Source organism: Epinephelus fuscoguttatus, linkage group LG10 (assembly GCF_011397635.1).
Source record: "Epinephelus fuscoguttatus linkage group LG10, E.fuscoguttatus.final_Chr_v1".
In the NCBI taxonomy this organism is placed as follows: Eukaryota; Metazoa; Chordata; class Actinopteri; order Perciformes; family Serranidae; genus Epinephelus; species Epinephelus fuscoguttatus.
In genome coordinates this window covers 16,355,938-16,374,193 of record NC_064761.1, presented here as the reverse complement: position 1 = coordinate 16,374,193, position 18,256 = coordinate 16,355,938, and the positions used below count along the sequence as shown (strand labels likewise).

Genomic DNA, 18,256 nt, shown 5'->3' with positions numbered 1-18,256 from the left:
TGCAGACAATATCTTGACTCTGAACTTGTGTATCTTCTGTAGTATATATTTCTATAAATCATATTACAAATTTTACATATATTCCTTGCAGAGCACACAGTTGAACTTATTTATGTCTACCTTTAAGCACTTGTCTCCTCATTTCAAATGAGCATTCATAAGTGGAGGTTACTTTTCCTCCAGCACACATGGAATAAAGAAACATTAACCAAGCCTCTTTCTCTGGACTGAAAATACATGTAATAAAAGTCTCAGAGGCTCTGTTTATGTAACCATAGTTTGAATTCTGGATTAAAGTATTGTCTTTCTCTGTTGGGTTAACCAGGAGGAGCACCTTGGCCGAGGCACGAAAACCAACATCTACTCAGGCATACTGAGGGTGAAGAGTGAGGAGGCGGAGGAGGATGCAGGGTACTCATCCTTCCAGGAGGTCAAGGTGGTCCTGAAGGTGCTGGGTTCTGGACACAGGGACATCTCCCTGGTAAGACACACTCACAGATCCTCATGAGGACTATATCCACTCTGTAACATCTAAACATACCGAAAGCTAATATTTATTAGCAACAAGCTGTGTTAAAATCTAACCAGACCATACCAGTTCCTGTAATGTGGTGAGCATTGAGTCATCTTTGTCTTCCTGATGACAGGCCTTCTTCGAAACAGCCAGCATGATGCGACAAGTTTCCCATAAGCACATAGTGCTGCTGTATGGAGTGTGTGTCCGCCACCAGGAGAGTAAGTGCATGTTAATAGAACTGTGTGTGTACATGTGTATGAGCGTGTGGGCCTGTTTCTAATGCCTTTGTCTCTGCGTTTGTGTGGAACAGACATCATGGTTGAGGAGTTTGTTCAGCTAGGACCACTGGATTTATTTATGAGGAGACAGCAGAGCCCACTCAGCACACCATGGAAGTTCCAGGTGGCCAAGCAGCTGGCCTCAGCTCTCAGCTACTTGGTGAGACAGGAAAACACACCAAACACACACAAACTATAGGAATGATAAGAATGTTAGGGCTGTAAGCATCTATGGGATTACCTGCACCATGTTAGACTTTTGTCAACACAGTCTTTATATCTTTGTCTTTATTTTTATTTCTCATTGTTGGACTAATAGATTTGTTGCATTTTGTGTGTGTGTGTTTGTAGGAGGACAAAAAGCTGGTCCATGGCTTTGTGTGTGCTAAAAACATCCTGCTGGCCAGAGACGGATTGGGCACTGATGAAGGAGGGCCCTTCATCAAGCTCAGCGACCCGGGAATACCAATCACAGTGCTCACCAGAGAGGGTGAGTACAAAGTACACATATACTCCCTCTTTCTCTAACTCTCCCTCTTTCTCTGTCTGTCTTTTCCTTTGTGTGTCTGTCTCTGTCTGTCTCTGGGTTACCAAAAGTGAAACCTAAATGGTTACAAAATAGCTACCATGGAAAATGTCTCAACAGCTTCCACTTTCTGTCCCAGTCAGCTGTAAATGACAGTGAAACCAAAGTGAGAACAGAATACTACAACTACATGTAATAAAGTTTAACTAAAATTATAACAGAGTGGTTAGATTAATTTCTAATATATATTTTGGTTATGAACTAGCACTTCAAAGACACAAAAAGTTAAAAAAAAAAAAAAAAAAAAAGCCAAAAAATGTAGGTAACATTTCATGATGTCATGTCATGAGGTGCTCTAACTGAGTTTGGGCTCTTTCTGGTAGTTACTGCTATTGTAGGAGCCAGAATGTGTATTAAACCCTTGTTGTTTATTATTTGTTTAGGCTGCACACATTCTTTTGGTCTCTTTCACTTTTGGTAGTAATTGGCACAGGTGTGGGTGTGGTTTCACATTCTTTTACCTGTTCACTCACTGGCGTGGCATGTAATCACAAGACATAACATTTCATCTCGTTTTGCTTCAGTAATCTCAGTGTTTGTCAAATGAATCAACTTAAAAGGCATCGGTGGATTCAGCATGGATTTCTTTCAGTGAGTCACAGTTACATGTCTACTTAACCTCTTAGCGGCTTTTGTCACTGATAGTAGTCGCTACAGCTATAATAGCTTGCAGGTGCTCGGAAAGGTTCTTTTCAACATGTAGATATCAACACTCGTGTTCTCTGATGCACCGTAGTACTATATACTGAAGGCTTTTCCATTACACTGGCGACTCTCCTTTTAGCCATATGCAGGCAGCAGGTATCTGCTCCATCTGCAGGCTCTAACCGGAGTGATGTTGTGTACAAACGGTAGATCTGCTGCTTACATTTCATGCAACCAGCTTCAGACTGTTGTAGAATAACCAAAGACCCTTTGTGCTTTTGTGCGCATCAAACATGTCGTTCTGATGAATGATTCTCCACAGTTTCTTCTCCACATCAGAGTGTGCATTTAAAACAGTTCACACAGCTCCATGAAAAATTACGAATCTCTTAAAACATCTCTCTCTGCTTATAATTCTCTCAAGACTGTTGGTTCCTGTCAGTCTTTCCCCCAGTGTCTCCATCCTAAACATCGGTTAAGCAGAGTAACGGCTGCACGTCATCTTGGCCAAAATATTGCCTAGAGCTCACCATTTTTATTTAAAATACAAGTGCATGTGAGATTGTGATGAGTAACATGATGTGAAAGAGATTGTTCGGATTCAAAACTAAAATAATAAAAATAATTTCTCGCCAGAACAACAATAAGTTTACTCTGAGGAAAACTCTGCAGGGTTCCTAAACAGTCAGTGCGTCATAATGGAGAAAGCCCTGTGATTAATGTACCTACCAATAATACGTAATAATACGTAGTAATAATACGTTCTTTCTGTTCCCACTGGTGTCCAAGTACACAAAAGACGCGCCACAGCAGCCTGATCATGGAAAAACCAAGTGTGTGACATGCTCCAGACGCACTTTGCAGGGCCCACCTGGCTGTGCTCTGGCCATGCTGCTTGGTTCATGATAGTAGAGCCTGTGGTCTCTTCTTGTGTAGGGGGACCAAAAATCTTGATTCATTAAATTTATTTAATTTTATTTATAAAGCCCAATATCACAAATCACAGGGCTTTACAGCATACAACATCCCTCTGTCCTTTGGAAAAACTCCCCCAAAAAACCCTTTAACAGGGAAAAAAATGGTAGAATCCTCAGGAAGAGAACTTAGGAGGGATCCCTCTTCCAGGATGGACAGACATGCAATAGATGTCGCACATAACAGATCAATATGTCCCCCCTATTCCGGCACCAGTGCTGTGCTGCCCCGTCTGAGTTAGATTTTTATGTCTCCACACCAGCAACAAATGTGGCGGGGGCCATTTTGTTTTTGGGTTGTCAGTCCATCCATTTATCCCATCCTTGTGAAAGCGATATCTCTTCCATTTCACCAAAACAATACATGCAATACCGTTCTTTTCCCTCCTTTAAATTCATCGCTGCATATATTATATGATACTGGACAGACATGGAGTGACTGGTTGGTGGAGGCATACAATCAGAAGGTGGTAATTCTAGTTGTCTTGTTTTGTCATACTCTGTACTAATTTCCTCCCACAAAATACAGAGAAAAGGGAAAAGGAAACTAAAGAAGGACAGCACAAACAAAAGGACACATTTTTAAACAAGCGGAGGATGACAGCAGTGGGATTCAGATTTGTCACATAATCAATATACATTGCATCAGGCACATTTCCCTCTCAGACTGATTTGTTTAGTAAATGCCAGATCTGGGTTCAGGGAAGACGGCACAATAATAAGGACATTTCTCAGATTGCACAGTTCCCCTCAAATGGCCACCTCATGTTTCTGTTTGTCTATTAGAGCTAGAAGATGTGTGGTATAACGCGGTGTGGCTGCACAGATGGATCTGCAAACCACGGAACAGACTGGAAATGTCTCTCTGCAAATGTCCATCGCAGCACGCCCCTGGGAATGCTCCTCCCTCCCTCTTTGTTCCCAGAACTCTTTACATTTCTTGTTCTGCCTCCATCACTTTTCAGAACAATCAGTCTTCCAGTTACACATCGATGTCCTCGTATATAGATTTGATTGAACGCATAGTGGGTAAAGTGCTGAGAAACCCACTGGGAGCGCTCTTCCTTGCTTCCCAGCAATCTCTGATCACTTTACCCTCAAATCTGTTCATCACTTTCTTACTTTTTTCTCTTTCTTTTGTCCTCAGTCACTTATCTCCTTCCCCGCTCCCATTTCTGTCTCCATCTCCCCCCTTTGCTCCATTCAGCCCCTTCACTACTTGGTCCCTTCTTCACTCCTCCTCCTCCTCCTCCTCCTCCTCCTCCTCCTCCTCCTCCTCCTCCTCTTCCTCCTCCTCCTCTTTCCCTCCAGTCAGTCCCCCAGAGTTCCAGTTTGAGCTGCATGCACTTACTAATATACACTCCTTACCTGATGTTATGGATTTGTGGAGCCAAAAAGCAAGCAGTGGACGTCAGCCAATCAGTTAGCATGTCTTCCAGTCAGAGTAATATATTTCAGCCAAGGCTTTTAGATTCAGTGGATGCAGTCAGTCAACATTTCAAGCCGGCCGGCCGCCCAGTCAGCCTGTCAGAGGCGCAGTTTTTCACTGTTAGTTCCTGGTATCTGGAGCATGGTGAGAGTATGTTGGCTCAGATCCACGAGGTCTCGCCGTAACTATTACTTTTAGATAGTGTTTTTGCATGACAGATCTTGTTAGCATTTGGTGAAAGTGACCATACTGATCATATAGTGTCAATAAATACATAACACTGAAACAAACAAATTATAAACTATATACACACACATTGTGTAAGAACTATATATATTTACAGTTTAAAATACATACTCTGCTTCAACATGTATGCATGTATAAATCTTTACATACTACTGTAAACATACATGTATATACTGCACACCTTGTTTTCATGTATATAAAGTGATTTAGTACTTTATGCGTACAACATTTATTAATTTGCACAGTTTGTTTTTCTTTACAGTCTACAGAAAACTTTACTCTTGTGTAGACATTGTATGTTGTGGCTTATTGTGTGTATTTATACTTACACCTGGACACCTATATTTCACCTACAGTACTTGTATGTGCACAATAATTCAGTGTATGGGAACATTAGGAGCAACTTTTAAGCCAGAGAGTCACATTTCTTGTATGTGTAGTGTGCACATACTTGACCAGTTATGCTGATTCTGATACATCAGCTCTGAAAAATAACACTTCTAGTTTCATGTCTTTAAATAACAGAACTTATTTAACAATGTCCTGTTGATTGACCTGTGGTATTTGGAGTAAAATAATCACAAAATTCCAAATTTTCCTTAAAGGACTTAACAATCTGCACAACATACTGTACATTGTGCTCTATCAGTAGACCCATGATATGGACAAGAGGTAAGGAGGCATCCAGAGTAGACAGACAGGAAGTAGATACCATGAAGAGAAATTTTACTCAACATAATTGCGACATGTAGAAAAAGAATGACAGCACTAAAAAAAATAAAATGCAAACATGGATGAAAAAAATGGCACTTAAGTTGTTGTAGAACATTGGTAGGACATGGATGCCAAAACTTAGATAGAAATTAAATTGTTACAGCCTGATAATGTCAGGGCTGTTGTGGTCATAATAGTGTGCCATGGTGCACTTGTGGAATGTATTTTTAATTGACTCTATCAGTATGTTGTGTGCGCCCATTTTCTAATGAAGAGGCAAAATCTAGCTAAAACAATGTAATTTATTTTAATTTAATTTAAAAAAAAAACCCTCTCACTGGGAACCTATTTCTCATTGTTTGCATGCAGGAATTTTAAGTGTGTGACACATCAGAAACCCTGATTGGCAGCCAGTGTGAGGGATGATACCAATTAAAAGGAGAAGCCATGAGTAGGATAATGGATCGCTTTATTGTTCGGAGCAAATTACAACAAAGCAATAGCAAAGACGACCCACCACCAAAGAGAGAAAACAACCTGTCAGAAGACAGTATCATGAAAGCTACCTGTCTTAATATTCTTATATACGTTAGAGAAACTGTTGTGCACAAATATAAATACAGGTGTGCCTGTTAAACGCTTTTGTGTAATAAGGTCAGTGATTACATGTTTGTACCTTTGTTCAAAAGTGAAGTCAGTATTTCTCTCATGGTAATATTGGAGGAAACATTCCCATGATCACATCTTAAATTGCAAGGCTATCCTTTGAGGGTATCATCACTCATCTTTACCGCTGTCAAACATTTCAGTTCAGAATTCCCGTGTTCTTAATTTCACACATCTCCAATAGTCAACTTTTGTTTTTACGGAATTTTGGGACTGTAACAAATATGTGCTTAATTGATCTACTGATGCTAAAGCTGACTTTGTTTGCCTCTGCAGAGTGTGTGCATCGTATCCCATGGATCGGTCCCGAGTGTGTGAAGAGTGTGTCCTCCCTGAGCATCGCAGCCGACAAATGGGGGTTCGGTACCACGCTGTGGGAGATTTGCTATGATGGAGAGGTCCCTCTCAAAGACAAGAAACTCACAGAGGTAGAGGGCACTCACAAAAACTTTATCTGACAATGACTCTATGTAATCATCCATACATCTAAACTAATCTTTTATTTTAAATCTGATGGCTATCCTGTTCATTTTCTCACTGCATTATCATGTATGTGTTTGTGCTGAGCAGAAGGAGAGGTTTTATGAAACAGAGTGCCAACTGGCCACCCCAGACTGCAAAGAGCTGGCAGAGCTGATGACCCACTGCATGAACTACGACCCCAAGAAGAGACCTTTCTTCAGGGCCATCGTCAGAGACATAGACATGCTAGAGGAGAAGAGTATGTATTGGGGGAATGTGTGTACTGTACATTATACATTGGGTATTTTCATATAAAGAGGCAGATATGAAGTTTTATCTGCCATTTTGTCAGCTCGATTTGGTTCCTAAAATACATGTCGGAGTTGAACAGGATCAAGTGTACCCTGCACAACAGGCTAAAAGCAGGAACAGGTTCAAAAATTCAAGGCAGTTGTCTACAGTTGGAATATGATGAATGTTTTGCATGTTTTGTTTTTCACCTAGCAGCGGCCCAGTACGCAGTGCAAAGAGAGAGAGACTTGTTTACTTAACTCAGATGTTCATGAGGAAGTTCACTGGGTGCATTATCACTGATCTGCCCCTCAGCTGGGCCCCATGGCAACATAATCGACTCTCTTCTTCCACCTGCTGGCCAGAAGTGGACAGTGCAGTCAGTCTCACTAAAGCTTAAAGCTTATTTAAGTTACCCAATGACCTTCTTATATTAAAACCCCAAAACAGCTATAAAGTCACCCTAACTGGAATACCAATCTGCTGTAAGTTTCACCCTTAAAAGGCTTGAACATTAGATTTAAAACCTTGTTATGGTTAGGTAAACTACTTAAGAATTACTGACAATGGTGACGCAGAATGAGTCTCGCTTGAGTAATGCATTTTACCAGTAAAAGCAGCCATTTGTGTGGAAACCAGAGCAGGCAAGCAGTTGCATCACCACAGAAAATTCTAGTGAAAACGTTGACACTGTCAACCACAATACACTTCCTATGACGCAAGTGTGTTCATGTTGAAGAAAAGACATGTTTTACCTGCCATGTTTAATGTATTTGTTTCTCTTTCCCCCTTCACTTAGACCCATCTATCAAACCCCAGCCCACGCCAGAGGTGGACCCAACTGTGTTTGAAAAGAGATTCCTGAAGAAGATCAGAGACCTGGGAGAGGTAAACTGTCCCTGCTGTATTTACACAGTTGTGTTAATCTCTGTATAGCAGATGTTACCATCTATAAGACTGATGGTTTCCAAGTGCACAAATAAACCCAACTTGGCCATTTAGTTTACATGCACTGGTAAATATTTTGCATAAAATCTATAATAACCTGCCAGTAGTTTAGTGAGTATGAGCTCTTTCTTTCTCAGCATACTGTTATTTTAACAAATATGCCACCTGGAGTATAATCATTCAGGTGATCCTAAAAAAACACATAGAAGACAATTTTATCTTGACACCAAAGATAAGCAAGAGAACTGAACAGAACTGAAGGACTTTGACAATGACAAGAAACAACTGATCCCACACAGGAAGTAGATGACAAGTCATTCATGCTCTTCCGAATAACTCGACTTTGTCACATGTTCCTTATGCAGGGCCACTTCGGTAAGGTGGAGCTGTGCCGCTATGATCCTCGGGGAGATAAAACAGGTGAGCTGGTGGCAGTCAAATCCCTGAAGCCAGAGAACCGGGAGGAGCAGAGCAACAACCTCTCGAGTGAGATCGACATCCTGAAGGCACTCTACCATGAAAACATTGTTAAATACAAGGGCATCTGCCAAGAGGAAGGTGAGATGGAAGAGTGCATACATAAAAATGAACACCTCAAAAACATATATTCAGAAACCTGCATGTGTTGTTGGATCTGCGCTGTTGTCACTTTGTCCCCAAACATTGTACACATCAAGATGTTTTCCACAGATGTAGTTGACTGGTAGGTTATATATTCAGAGGTCGGGTGTAGCAGAGACGTATACATTAAACCAGAAATTCAGCTTTGGTGCTTCTGCTTTCAAAATAAGAGCATGGCTAATAAATGTCTTTGTAAGAAGGTTACATCTTTGGTGCCACTAGATTTTAATTGCAGACACTAGTAGCTCACTTCCTCCTTCACTGGTCATACGAACTACAAATGTTCCCTCTAGAGCAGCTCACATACAGATGTGTGGCCTTTAAGAGCATGTGTCACTTAATGTGTAACTTAAGTTAAATGCTCAAATTCCAGGTAAGAGTTTTGTTGTACACACAGACCCAAACAAGCATGCATGTATATAACCCCAGCCTCTCATGTACTACCATTACATCAGAGTCAAAGGCTTCAGCATCCAATTTTCTGAATTGAATTATCCGCTGATATCTAAAAAACCAAGACTGTCGCTGTTATGAAGGTATTTCCTGAATCCTTTAATACTCTTAGAAACATCTGGACAATAAAATCTTCCACTGGCAGCACAAAGGAAAAGTTCTTTAACCTGTTTCCCAAGTTGCAACACTAAGTTTCCTATCTAGGAAACTGGAAATATTTTTCATATTTTTTTCATTCAGATGATAAAAGATCCTTTGAGGATTCTGAAAATAGTGCAAAGTGTTGTTAAAAGGCCTCTTGGATTTTTCAGAGATCCAAACTATGTGATGAATGTAATGGTATTACATGCACATGGAGGGGCAAACACACACACACACACACACACACACACACACACACACACACAAAATCTCTATATATGATAAAGTGCAAAATCTGCTGAAGAATTTGTACCTCTGACTGTGTTTACGTTTAAATCTGTTCGCAGGTGGTCAGGCCATTAAGCTGATCATGGAGTACCTTCCACTGGGCAGTCTGAAGGAGTATCTACCCAGAAACAAGAGCAAGACCAGCCTCAGCACCCTGCTCAGCTACTCTGTCCAGATATGCAAGGTAACACATTTTCTTTCCACAGAGCCATTTCCTCAGACCAGCTGGAACCATGAGGCGCTTCCGCATCTTATATTAGCATTTATCACCTCACCAGTACTTACTTAATTAAGACGGTAACGTCAGCACACCAACTGTTTTGAAATGTTTTAACACTTCCTGTTTAGACACTGGTGGTAAACTGCGTTCCAAAACTGTAGTCGTAAAAGGTATGAACAGTTAAAATGGAACAGGAGCCTGAACCTCATGAGTTATGCTGTTGATAGTTGTTTGCTGTTAAAGATTTTTTTGCTTATTTGCCAAAAACACCTTAAAAAGATGACTTAACTCTTTGTTTTCTGGCGAATTTGGCCACACAGCTCATTTAAAAATTAGTTACTGATGAGAGGGTGTCATTGCGGTGATGCAACAAATACCACAGAGATGTCTAGCATTTAAACAACATGGCTGACATTGCATCAAGTGTTTCAATTCAATGTGTCCTTCAGTAATTGGCTGCTCCTCTCCCAGCAGATTTAGTTTTGTCTGCATGTTCCAATCACAGAAATCCACAGGTTGCATTTCAATCACCTTGAACCTGTTGAGCAGTGTGCCCTTTTTTTCTTTCTTTTTAGGGAATGGACTATCTTGGATCCCGAAATTACATCCACAGGGACCTGGCTGCCCGAAATGTGCTGGTGGAGAACGAGAGGACGGTGAAGATCGGAGATTTCGGCCTCACCAAGACCATCAAGGACAACGAGGGATATTACACGGTCAAGGACGAAAACGACAGCCCTGTTTTCTGGTGAGTGGAGAGGAGACGGAAGTCAGAAAAGCTCTCACTCTCTCTCAGACTCGATTGCGGCAGCTGAGATCTTATTGTTGAAAGAGAGACTTTGTAAAGGAAGGAGAATAAAAAGGAGAGCAGATACTTAATGAAATAAGACGGACCAGAAAGGAATCAACTGCACACAGTGTGTTAATGAAGGAGAGGGATATTGTGTGGGAGAAATGTGGTAAGATGGTGATCAGTTCAAGCAAAGAGTGAAGAGATTTCATTGAAAAGTCCTTTTCATCCAGCAGGTATTAAATTAAAATGCTTTTAAGCAGTAAATTGACTTTGCTGTCAGCTTTGAGTGTGTAGTCAAGGATCTGAGCCTGAAAGAGCAGCTAGCATTGAGATGACAGACAGGAGTGTAGTCGCTAAATTACCAGGGACTGGATCTATATTAACAGAGATGGAATACTTATAAGGGATCATATCATAATGACAATATACAGTAAAATATTGAGAATAAATTATAACCCTCGTTGATCTGACCCTTGGTTGTTCTGGATAGTCTTTCTTTGGTTTCCTGTAAGACTTTTAGTGTTCTTTATAAAATTAGCAGTCAGTGAAATAAGACAAAGACACTTGTTTGATTTCATTTCCAATATTTCTTGAAGCAAACATGCACATCCATACTTTCTGTGCATGTGCTGGGTAATAAAAGTCTGCACAAAAAGACGGAAAATAAAACCCAAACTACACACTGCTATGTTTAATCCTCAGTCTTTTTGCAAATATTACTTTGCCTTTGTAGAATTTAATCTAAGAGCGCCTCTGAAATTTGTTGTGGTTACCTTTTCTCTCTGATACTGTATAAAACATTATTAAAGCAGTATATTCAAACAACATTAAAGTGCTAATACTGATAGAGACACAGGGAACGCCCTTCCAAAAACCTGCAGTGTAACAATGCGTTAAAATGAAGTATTCATACTCTTACACTTTGTTTTTTTATTTCCCAGGTACGCTCCAGAGTGTCTGACTCACTGTAAGTTCTACCGTGCCTCAGACGTTTGGTCCTTTGGGGTGACGATGTACGAACTCATCACCTACTGCGACTCCACCAAGAGCCCGATGACGGTCAGTATGCAGCGCTCTCCTCAGTATCTATCAGGCCTTCAAGAAATACTTCTAATTTATGTGTATTTTTAGAAGTCTGGAAGATGATTCCACATTAAATAGATGTCACACATACTGTACCAGTGCAGAAATAAAGAACTGAATTTATTGAAGCTTTCCACACAATTGCTTCTGCATCCAAACCTACCAGGGGAGATTTGGGGAAACTTAACAGCAATACTGACCATTTTAACACATTTGAAACAAACATGTTAGATCAGGGGTGCTTAAAGTTTCAAAGTTTGATGACTGACTGCCATTTAGAGAGCCAGCATATGATAATTGACCTTTTTAAAACTATTTATGACAAACTGCACTGTGATTTTTTTTTTTTTTTTGGTCTGTTTTTATGGCTCACCAAACTTTGACTTTATGGCATGTTTTCCGAAATAACCAATAATACCACTACTTTGACTTTTTTTTATGATAAACTATGACTTTTTGTCCTTTTTTTTAACGTACTTTTCTATGACTTTGACATTTTTACATCTTATGCCATTTCTGATGATATACCATTAGTACTGACATTATTTTGACTTTTTTTTAATCACATATTACACTGTGACATTTTTTTATGTCATTATTATGACATACTATACTATGACTTCAAGACATTTTTATGATTTTTGTGTTTTTTAATGATATACTATTAATACTATGAAGTTTTTATGACCTTTTTTGGTAATTTAATATGACACACTATACTATGATTTGATGACATGGTGGCTTTTTTTTGTCTTTTGTGATGACACACTATTAATAGTATGACAGATTTTTGGACCTTTTTGTATGACATATACTACACTGACATATTTGTAACGTAGTATGGCGTACTGACATACTGTGACTTTTTTATGATATACTATATTATGACTTTTGACCTTTTTTAAATCACATATTACACTATGACATTTTTATGGCATACTATACTATGACTTTATGACATTTTTATGATTATTGTGGTTTTTAATGGCATACTTTTATCACTATGACCATTTTTTGACATTTTATGACTTTTTTTGGTCATTTTTGATTTCACACTATTGACTTTTTATGACATATTACACTATAACATTTTTTGTAACGTACTATGTTGTGGCTGGACCTGTTTAAAAATTTGTCAAACCTGCAAATTTCTTGCAAGACTTTGAGAGACAGCACAAAGCATGTGTCAGCAGTTTACTTCCATTAGTAGAGTGTATGCTCGTCCCAGCATCACTTTGCTATCCAGCTTCTAAATATTACAAAAATAACACCACAGATGATGCAACATTTGCCTCACAGTCTTGACAAAACTAGTATCTGGTCAGGCCATGACCTGAACAAGCGCTGATGCTCTCCTTTGAACCCGGATTTGGAATGTTAGTGCATCCTTGTTAACTGCATTTGTGGTTCACCGTTGTGCTGGAAATTAACATTGATTGGGGGGTGCAATTTGATACTCTCTGAAATGCATTCTGATTACGCCTCAGCAAACACACACCCACACACATTCATTTGTATGTGGCAGATGGTATCAGTCTTTGGCCAAAGACCAGAGGCCAGATCACAGACTCCCAACAGGGGCTGTGTCTGTGCCAACACTTAGAGCTCAGTTTATCAGGAAGATCTTTCGGATACATCCGGCTTTTAACTGCCACTGTTATCCTGATGGACCAGTTAGGTCTGCTCAGGTCAGGTGAATGTTAAAAAGGAGACAGACGCTAAAAAGTAAAAGATGACATGGTTCACATCTGAATAAAAATCAAGCCAGTATTAGTAGTAGCAGCAGCAGTATTGAACATTTTTTTCTTCTGTAACCCGTCCTCATCCTCACCCACACAGCTCTTCCTCGGCATGATTGGCCGAACTCACGGTCAGATGACTATCATCCGATTGGTGAAGGTGTTGGCAGAAGGGAGGAGGTTGCCACGTCCTGAGAGCTGTCCTGAGCCTGTAAGTCTTCCCATCAGCAACACAGCACACTAATGACATAGATACAGGCTTTTTTTAATGTGTTCTGATGTCTTTATTTACAAAACATACGCAGAGAAAACATAAGGAAAGAAACACCAACAATAGTCATATGTTTGGCTTCAGGCAGGAGCAACAGTGGTGGTTTTACAGTATTTGAGTACATTTATCTTCCACACTTGAGGCTGAATTTCTTCATTAAAGTCATTATAAAATTAGGTGTTTGTTAGGCTGCTGACTCAATTATTAGCCACAATCATGTTAATAAAAAAAAAGTTAGGGGTATCAGAGACCCCTACTTTGAAAATTTAAACATTATTAAATGTAAGACACCTCACAGAGCTAACACACACTATCCTGTGCCACCTATTGGAAGGTTATAGCAGCAGCAGTTTAACATAACATGTTGATGTCACCTACAACTGGCAAAGAAAGTAAAAGCTGCTGCAGTTTATTTTTTAGTCAGGTTTTTACATTTCTGCCACTGATTGCCTAACACAACTGATGTCCGACAGGTGTACGAGCTGATGCGAAAGTGCTGGGAGAACCTGCCCGAGAGGAGAATCACCTTTAAGCGCCTGGTGGAAGAGCTGACCAACATGCAGCAACAGCTCCAGCCACAGAACGACCATTAAACCTCCTCAAAGCGCTGGAGGCACTGGGAGAGACGTTGACTCTTGCTTGCAGACCTCGGAACCAGATGCAAACAGCAAAAACTGACCCCAGATCAGCATCTGCTCGTGTAGCTTCATCGTACTAAGAGACAGTCCCGAAGGATCAGAGCTTCACACAAAGCAACACTCTTTCGCACTCACATAGAAACCTTCCACAACGTGAAGACTTTTAGTCCTGTCAGCCATCTTACGCTGCCATATTTTTCACATTTTTATTTCTCATATTTGTTATACAATCCCATTAAGTCCTACTTTGAGTATCAAGCATAATTATCGAATCTTGTAGCCTTAGTCCACGCTGAATGTGACCTTAAATCTTACAAAAGGACTTCCAAGTGTATCTAAGGGATTTAAATGTCTGCATTGTCAGAAATGTCAAACTTATGTGGACTCGCTGCTCTTATAACGTGCGCAGAAGGTCTTTATAATAATGTGGACTCCTGGCTGATGTCGCCCTCGCTGATGGACGCTTGAAAGACGGAGACCGAGCAGAGAAAGGAACTGTTTAACACCCACTTTCACACAGTTAAACAGGGTGTGTGGCAGTCCTGTTTGCAGGACGCCAAGTGGATCACTGATGAATCATTTGAGAATTGCTCAGAAGCATGGACGCGGTCATTAACACAGATACTGAAGATGTGGTTTTTACATTTGTGCCACTGCTGTTTGTCTCATGGACTCCTGTTGGGAGAAAATCGCCTAACTTGTATTTTGTTTAGATAGAGAGCCGTGGCGTTAGGTGAGATAGATTTTCTGTTCATGATGTGCAGATGCAGTCATTAATAGCTCCTTTTTTGTTTTGTTTCAAACGGCTGGTCAGACTAAACAAGCGATTGAAAGGCGTCATATTTTAGTTTTTAGTAAACTGTGATGGAAATTTTGTGCTATATTCAGACATTTTATGGAGCAATTTATCAAAAATAATCTACAGATACATTTACTGTCACCCTGCATTGTTTAAACGTGTAATAAATGCCTGTCCCACCCAAAGTTACCAGACACAAATGAGACTACCTTCTTCGTGAAGGCATGTTTGAGCTGCATCTGCACAGATGCAGAAAATCTACATATTTTTTTATTTTGCGAGTTATGGCTCTCTGATCATCTTCCATGGAATTTCATCATGCTCAGATCCCCAGAAATCACATCTTTTGTACTGTGTGAAGTTCCTCAGATAGTTTAAGATGGTTCTATATAATCTCTAATCAAGTTCGGTTCCTTAAATACTTTTAAGTACTCAGTAATTAATCGAGAACTGTGTACATGTGACCAGTTGACTAGATCACACAGCACTTGTTAGGTGAAGAGTGAGCGATTAAGAGAAGTACCTGTGAGAGACACTTGAGGGCAGTATCACTTCACTTTGCCTCTCCTTGACTGGTTTTGTAGTCTTTCACAAATACTTTATTAAAGGTCTGTATACTAAACATAACAGTTCAAAAAAAAAAACAAAGAAGAGCCAATTGATGTTATTACAGGTTGTATATGGAAATACTTTAGATTGTTCACAGAATTTGAAATGATAAAGAATAATCACCAATTACCACATGGCATTTTATGTTTGTTAAAATTATATTCTTTCTTTTAGTCATTATTTTGTATGTGCATTTTACTCTGAACGTTTTTCTTTTCTCCAATATGACAGGAAATTTACACACGCATATTTTGTCTGGGAGTATGTGAATGGTTTGAGCAGAGGGTTTGTTCTGTTATAAATCCATCAGACATGTAAAATGTTGCTCAGTAACAGATTCAACAAATGGTCAGTTGTGCTTCATATAACTGTATGGCTTTTACTGTGAATGTTGGTGGTAACCCCCCCCAAAAAAAGGACTTTCAAGACGACAAAGTTGCGCTTCAGTCCACATTTTATTTAGGAATGTAAAAGACAATTCCTTCTGCTCAAAATAAGAGAAAAGAAATATATATGTATATATATTTTTTTCAAAAAATAAGACGCAAGTATGAATTATGGAAGGTAAAAGTATCCATAAATACACAATGAAAAAATAAATAAAATCAATGTTTGTCGTGTTCTGTCTGTATCAGTCCAAATGCAATATATTATTAACTACTGGAAACAGTTTGTTCTATATATTACAGTTTTAAGTAGGCATGCTAAAATTGCTCTAGAAATACCTTATTCACAGTAAAACAATAGCAATGTCAGTGTGATATAAAATTTTGCAAAATCTACAGTATATTTCAGGTCAGAAAAAAATCCACATACTTAAAAAGCAGAAAACTGTTTACAAAGCAAGAAGCACGGCAAAATCTAGGTTTATCTACAGCCATTAAAATGTCAGAAAATCAGAAATACTTCAGTATTGCAAAGCTTTGTGATCAACACACACACACACACACTCACTCACACACACACAGTCATTCACTATTGCAAAGTCCAGCCTCACCACTGCCCCTGTGTAATATGCAGATACATACTGGTACAATGGCGACGCACTGAAGCTGAGAGGAGGTGTTGTTTACACAAGAACAGAAAAATCGGAATTTAACCTGAAATTATTCAGCTTTTACAAAAAAAACTACACAAGACTACAAATAAGATTTTCTGTTCTGATGTAAATGAAAACTCTCTAGAAATAAATCCGACTGCATCTTCATGTCAATATCATATTTCTATCAACAACTGAAAGGCCAAAAATAATAAGCACAGACACAGAATTTATCCTGAACTTCAGCTGGCTCATCAACAGGTTACCAGCGTTACACGAGACTCAAGAACACCTTCCACTCCGTGCGTGTGCAGGCTTTGTTTGTGCTGTGTTTAATTTTCAGGGAGCCAGGCCCCCTTTGTGTACAATCATCATGAGGACGTCACGTCATGTTGGTGGCACAGAGAGGCACAGAGAAATTACACAGATACAACCTTGTCCTCCGCCAGTCCCGACACTCCCCACTAAAGAAAGGGGCTGATACTCTGCAGAAGATGCAGATAATAAAAGAGTTATTCTATACCATGTGTGGGAGGCAGGTTTAAAGATAATATTGCAACATCAGTTATAGATAAATCCATCTATTGATATATATTCAAAGACTGCTGAAAAAGCAATGAAGACTAGAGCTAGTCCAAGGTTTAGAACAAGACATGCAAATGTGCACTAAGAAAAGCTGGTCATTTGGGACTTGCAGAGCGGGTACAGGTACAGAGTGACCTGTGAAACCAAACTGAGCAACTAAACTGGTCTATTTCCCCCAAAAATATCTGTTTGCAGAGCACAAGTTAGCCATGAGAAAACATAAATCATAGGTGATGGAATGAAACGACAAAAAGCATCAAGACTTTCTTCTCATATAACATTAGCTGTGTCCTTTGAGGGATGGAGCCTATGACCGGATATTCTTTTAAGACTTAGGACAAAAATTAACAGTGCTTCAGGCAACATATCAACCCAACAAACCAACACTAATCCCGGTGTTGACCTCAGACCCTGAATCCACTTTGATACTTTGACGAGCATGGAAAATATACCCAGATTAGATATGTAAATGAACACCTTAACATCTCAAAAACACCCCTGGAGAGAGGACTGTGCTGGTGTACAACATCACACGCAACATGAGGTGAAACAGTGAGGACGAGAGACTGAACGAACGCCAGATTAAACACCAAATCTGCCGGCAGCTTCGACAGCGGACGGCTGGAGGAAGACCGACATCCACATCTGACACCAGAGAGAATTTTTCAGAATTTTTAGACTGCCATTCTCAAGGTCAAGACGGAACACTGACACTCAATTTTATCTCTATAACTTTTATCTACATGCCACTGTGTGTGTAGAGAACATGCCCAGGCTGTGGAATTGAACAGCAGACTTTATTTGTGGCTTTAATTATTTACATCCTGCCGGGATGGCCGCCAGTTCATGTGATGTATCGCTGTTCACTAGATCAATTTCTTCAAATTGCTGAGTTAAAAACCCCGACAGTCTGCAGGGACATCATAGAACACCTGTTGTGTCCCTCCACAAGGTGGATTAAAAAGAAAAAGGTCGCATTTCTCTTGCCAGTGTAAAGCCTTCTTTGTTTGAAGTATTCAGGTGTGACATACAGACTATGCGGGAGCTAAAGCAGAGTGTACTGATGCAGCTGTTTGGCAGATGTTATGGCCACACTATCTGTTAATTTAAAGCATAAATTTGGGGATATTCTGTATTTTAACTAGTGTCAAAAAATCCTACGAAAAGACTGACATCAACAACAATCTGATACTACCAACAAGTCCAGTCTCAGCTTCATTT

The 18,256-nt window shown here is 39.7% G+C and overlaps 1 protein-coding gene across 1 annotated transcript in view; it reads left to right on the top strand.

Annotated features, from left to right (window-relative positions):
- jak1 (Janus kinase 1) overlaps nucleotides 1–16,024 on the top strand; it is a 44,577-nt gene extending 28,553 nt beyond the window's left edge. The window contains exons 13-25 of the mRNA XM_049589051.1: nucleotides 326–481; nucleotides 648–735; nucleotides 828–955; nucleotides 1,147–1,285; nucleotides 6,332–6,483; nucleotides 6,626–6,776; nucleotides 7,608–7,696; nucleotides 8,122–8,314; nucleotides 9,319–9,443; nucleotides 10,055–10,227; nucleotides 11,214–11,331; nucleotides 13,195–13,305; nucleotides 13,839–16,024. Coding sequence (XP_049445008.1) covers nucleotides 326–481; nucleotides 648–735; nucleotides 828–955; nucleotides 1,147–1,285; nucleotides 6,332–6,483; nucleotides 6,626–6,776; nucleotides 7,608–7,696; nucleotides 8,122–8,314; nucleotides 9,319–9,443; nucleotides 10,055–10,227; nucleotides 11,214–11,331; nucleotides 13,195–13,305; nucleotides 13,839–13,958 — 1,743 coding nt within the window. The 3' untranslated portion in view covers nucleotides 13,959–16,024. The remainder of the gene's footprint in view (nucleotides 1–325; nucleotides 482–647; nucleotides 736–827; nucleotides 956–1,146; nucleotides 1,286–6,331; nucleotides 6,484–6,625; nucleotides 6,777–7,607; nucleotides 7,697–8,121; nucleotides 8,315–9,318; nucleotides 9,444–10,054; nucleotides 10,228–11,213; nucleotides 11,332–13,194; nucleotides 13,306–13,838) is intronic.
- The last annotated feature ends 2,232 nt before the right edge of the window (nucleotides 16,025–18,256 follow it).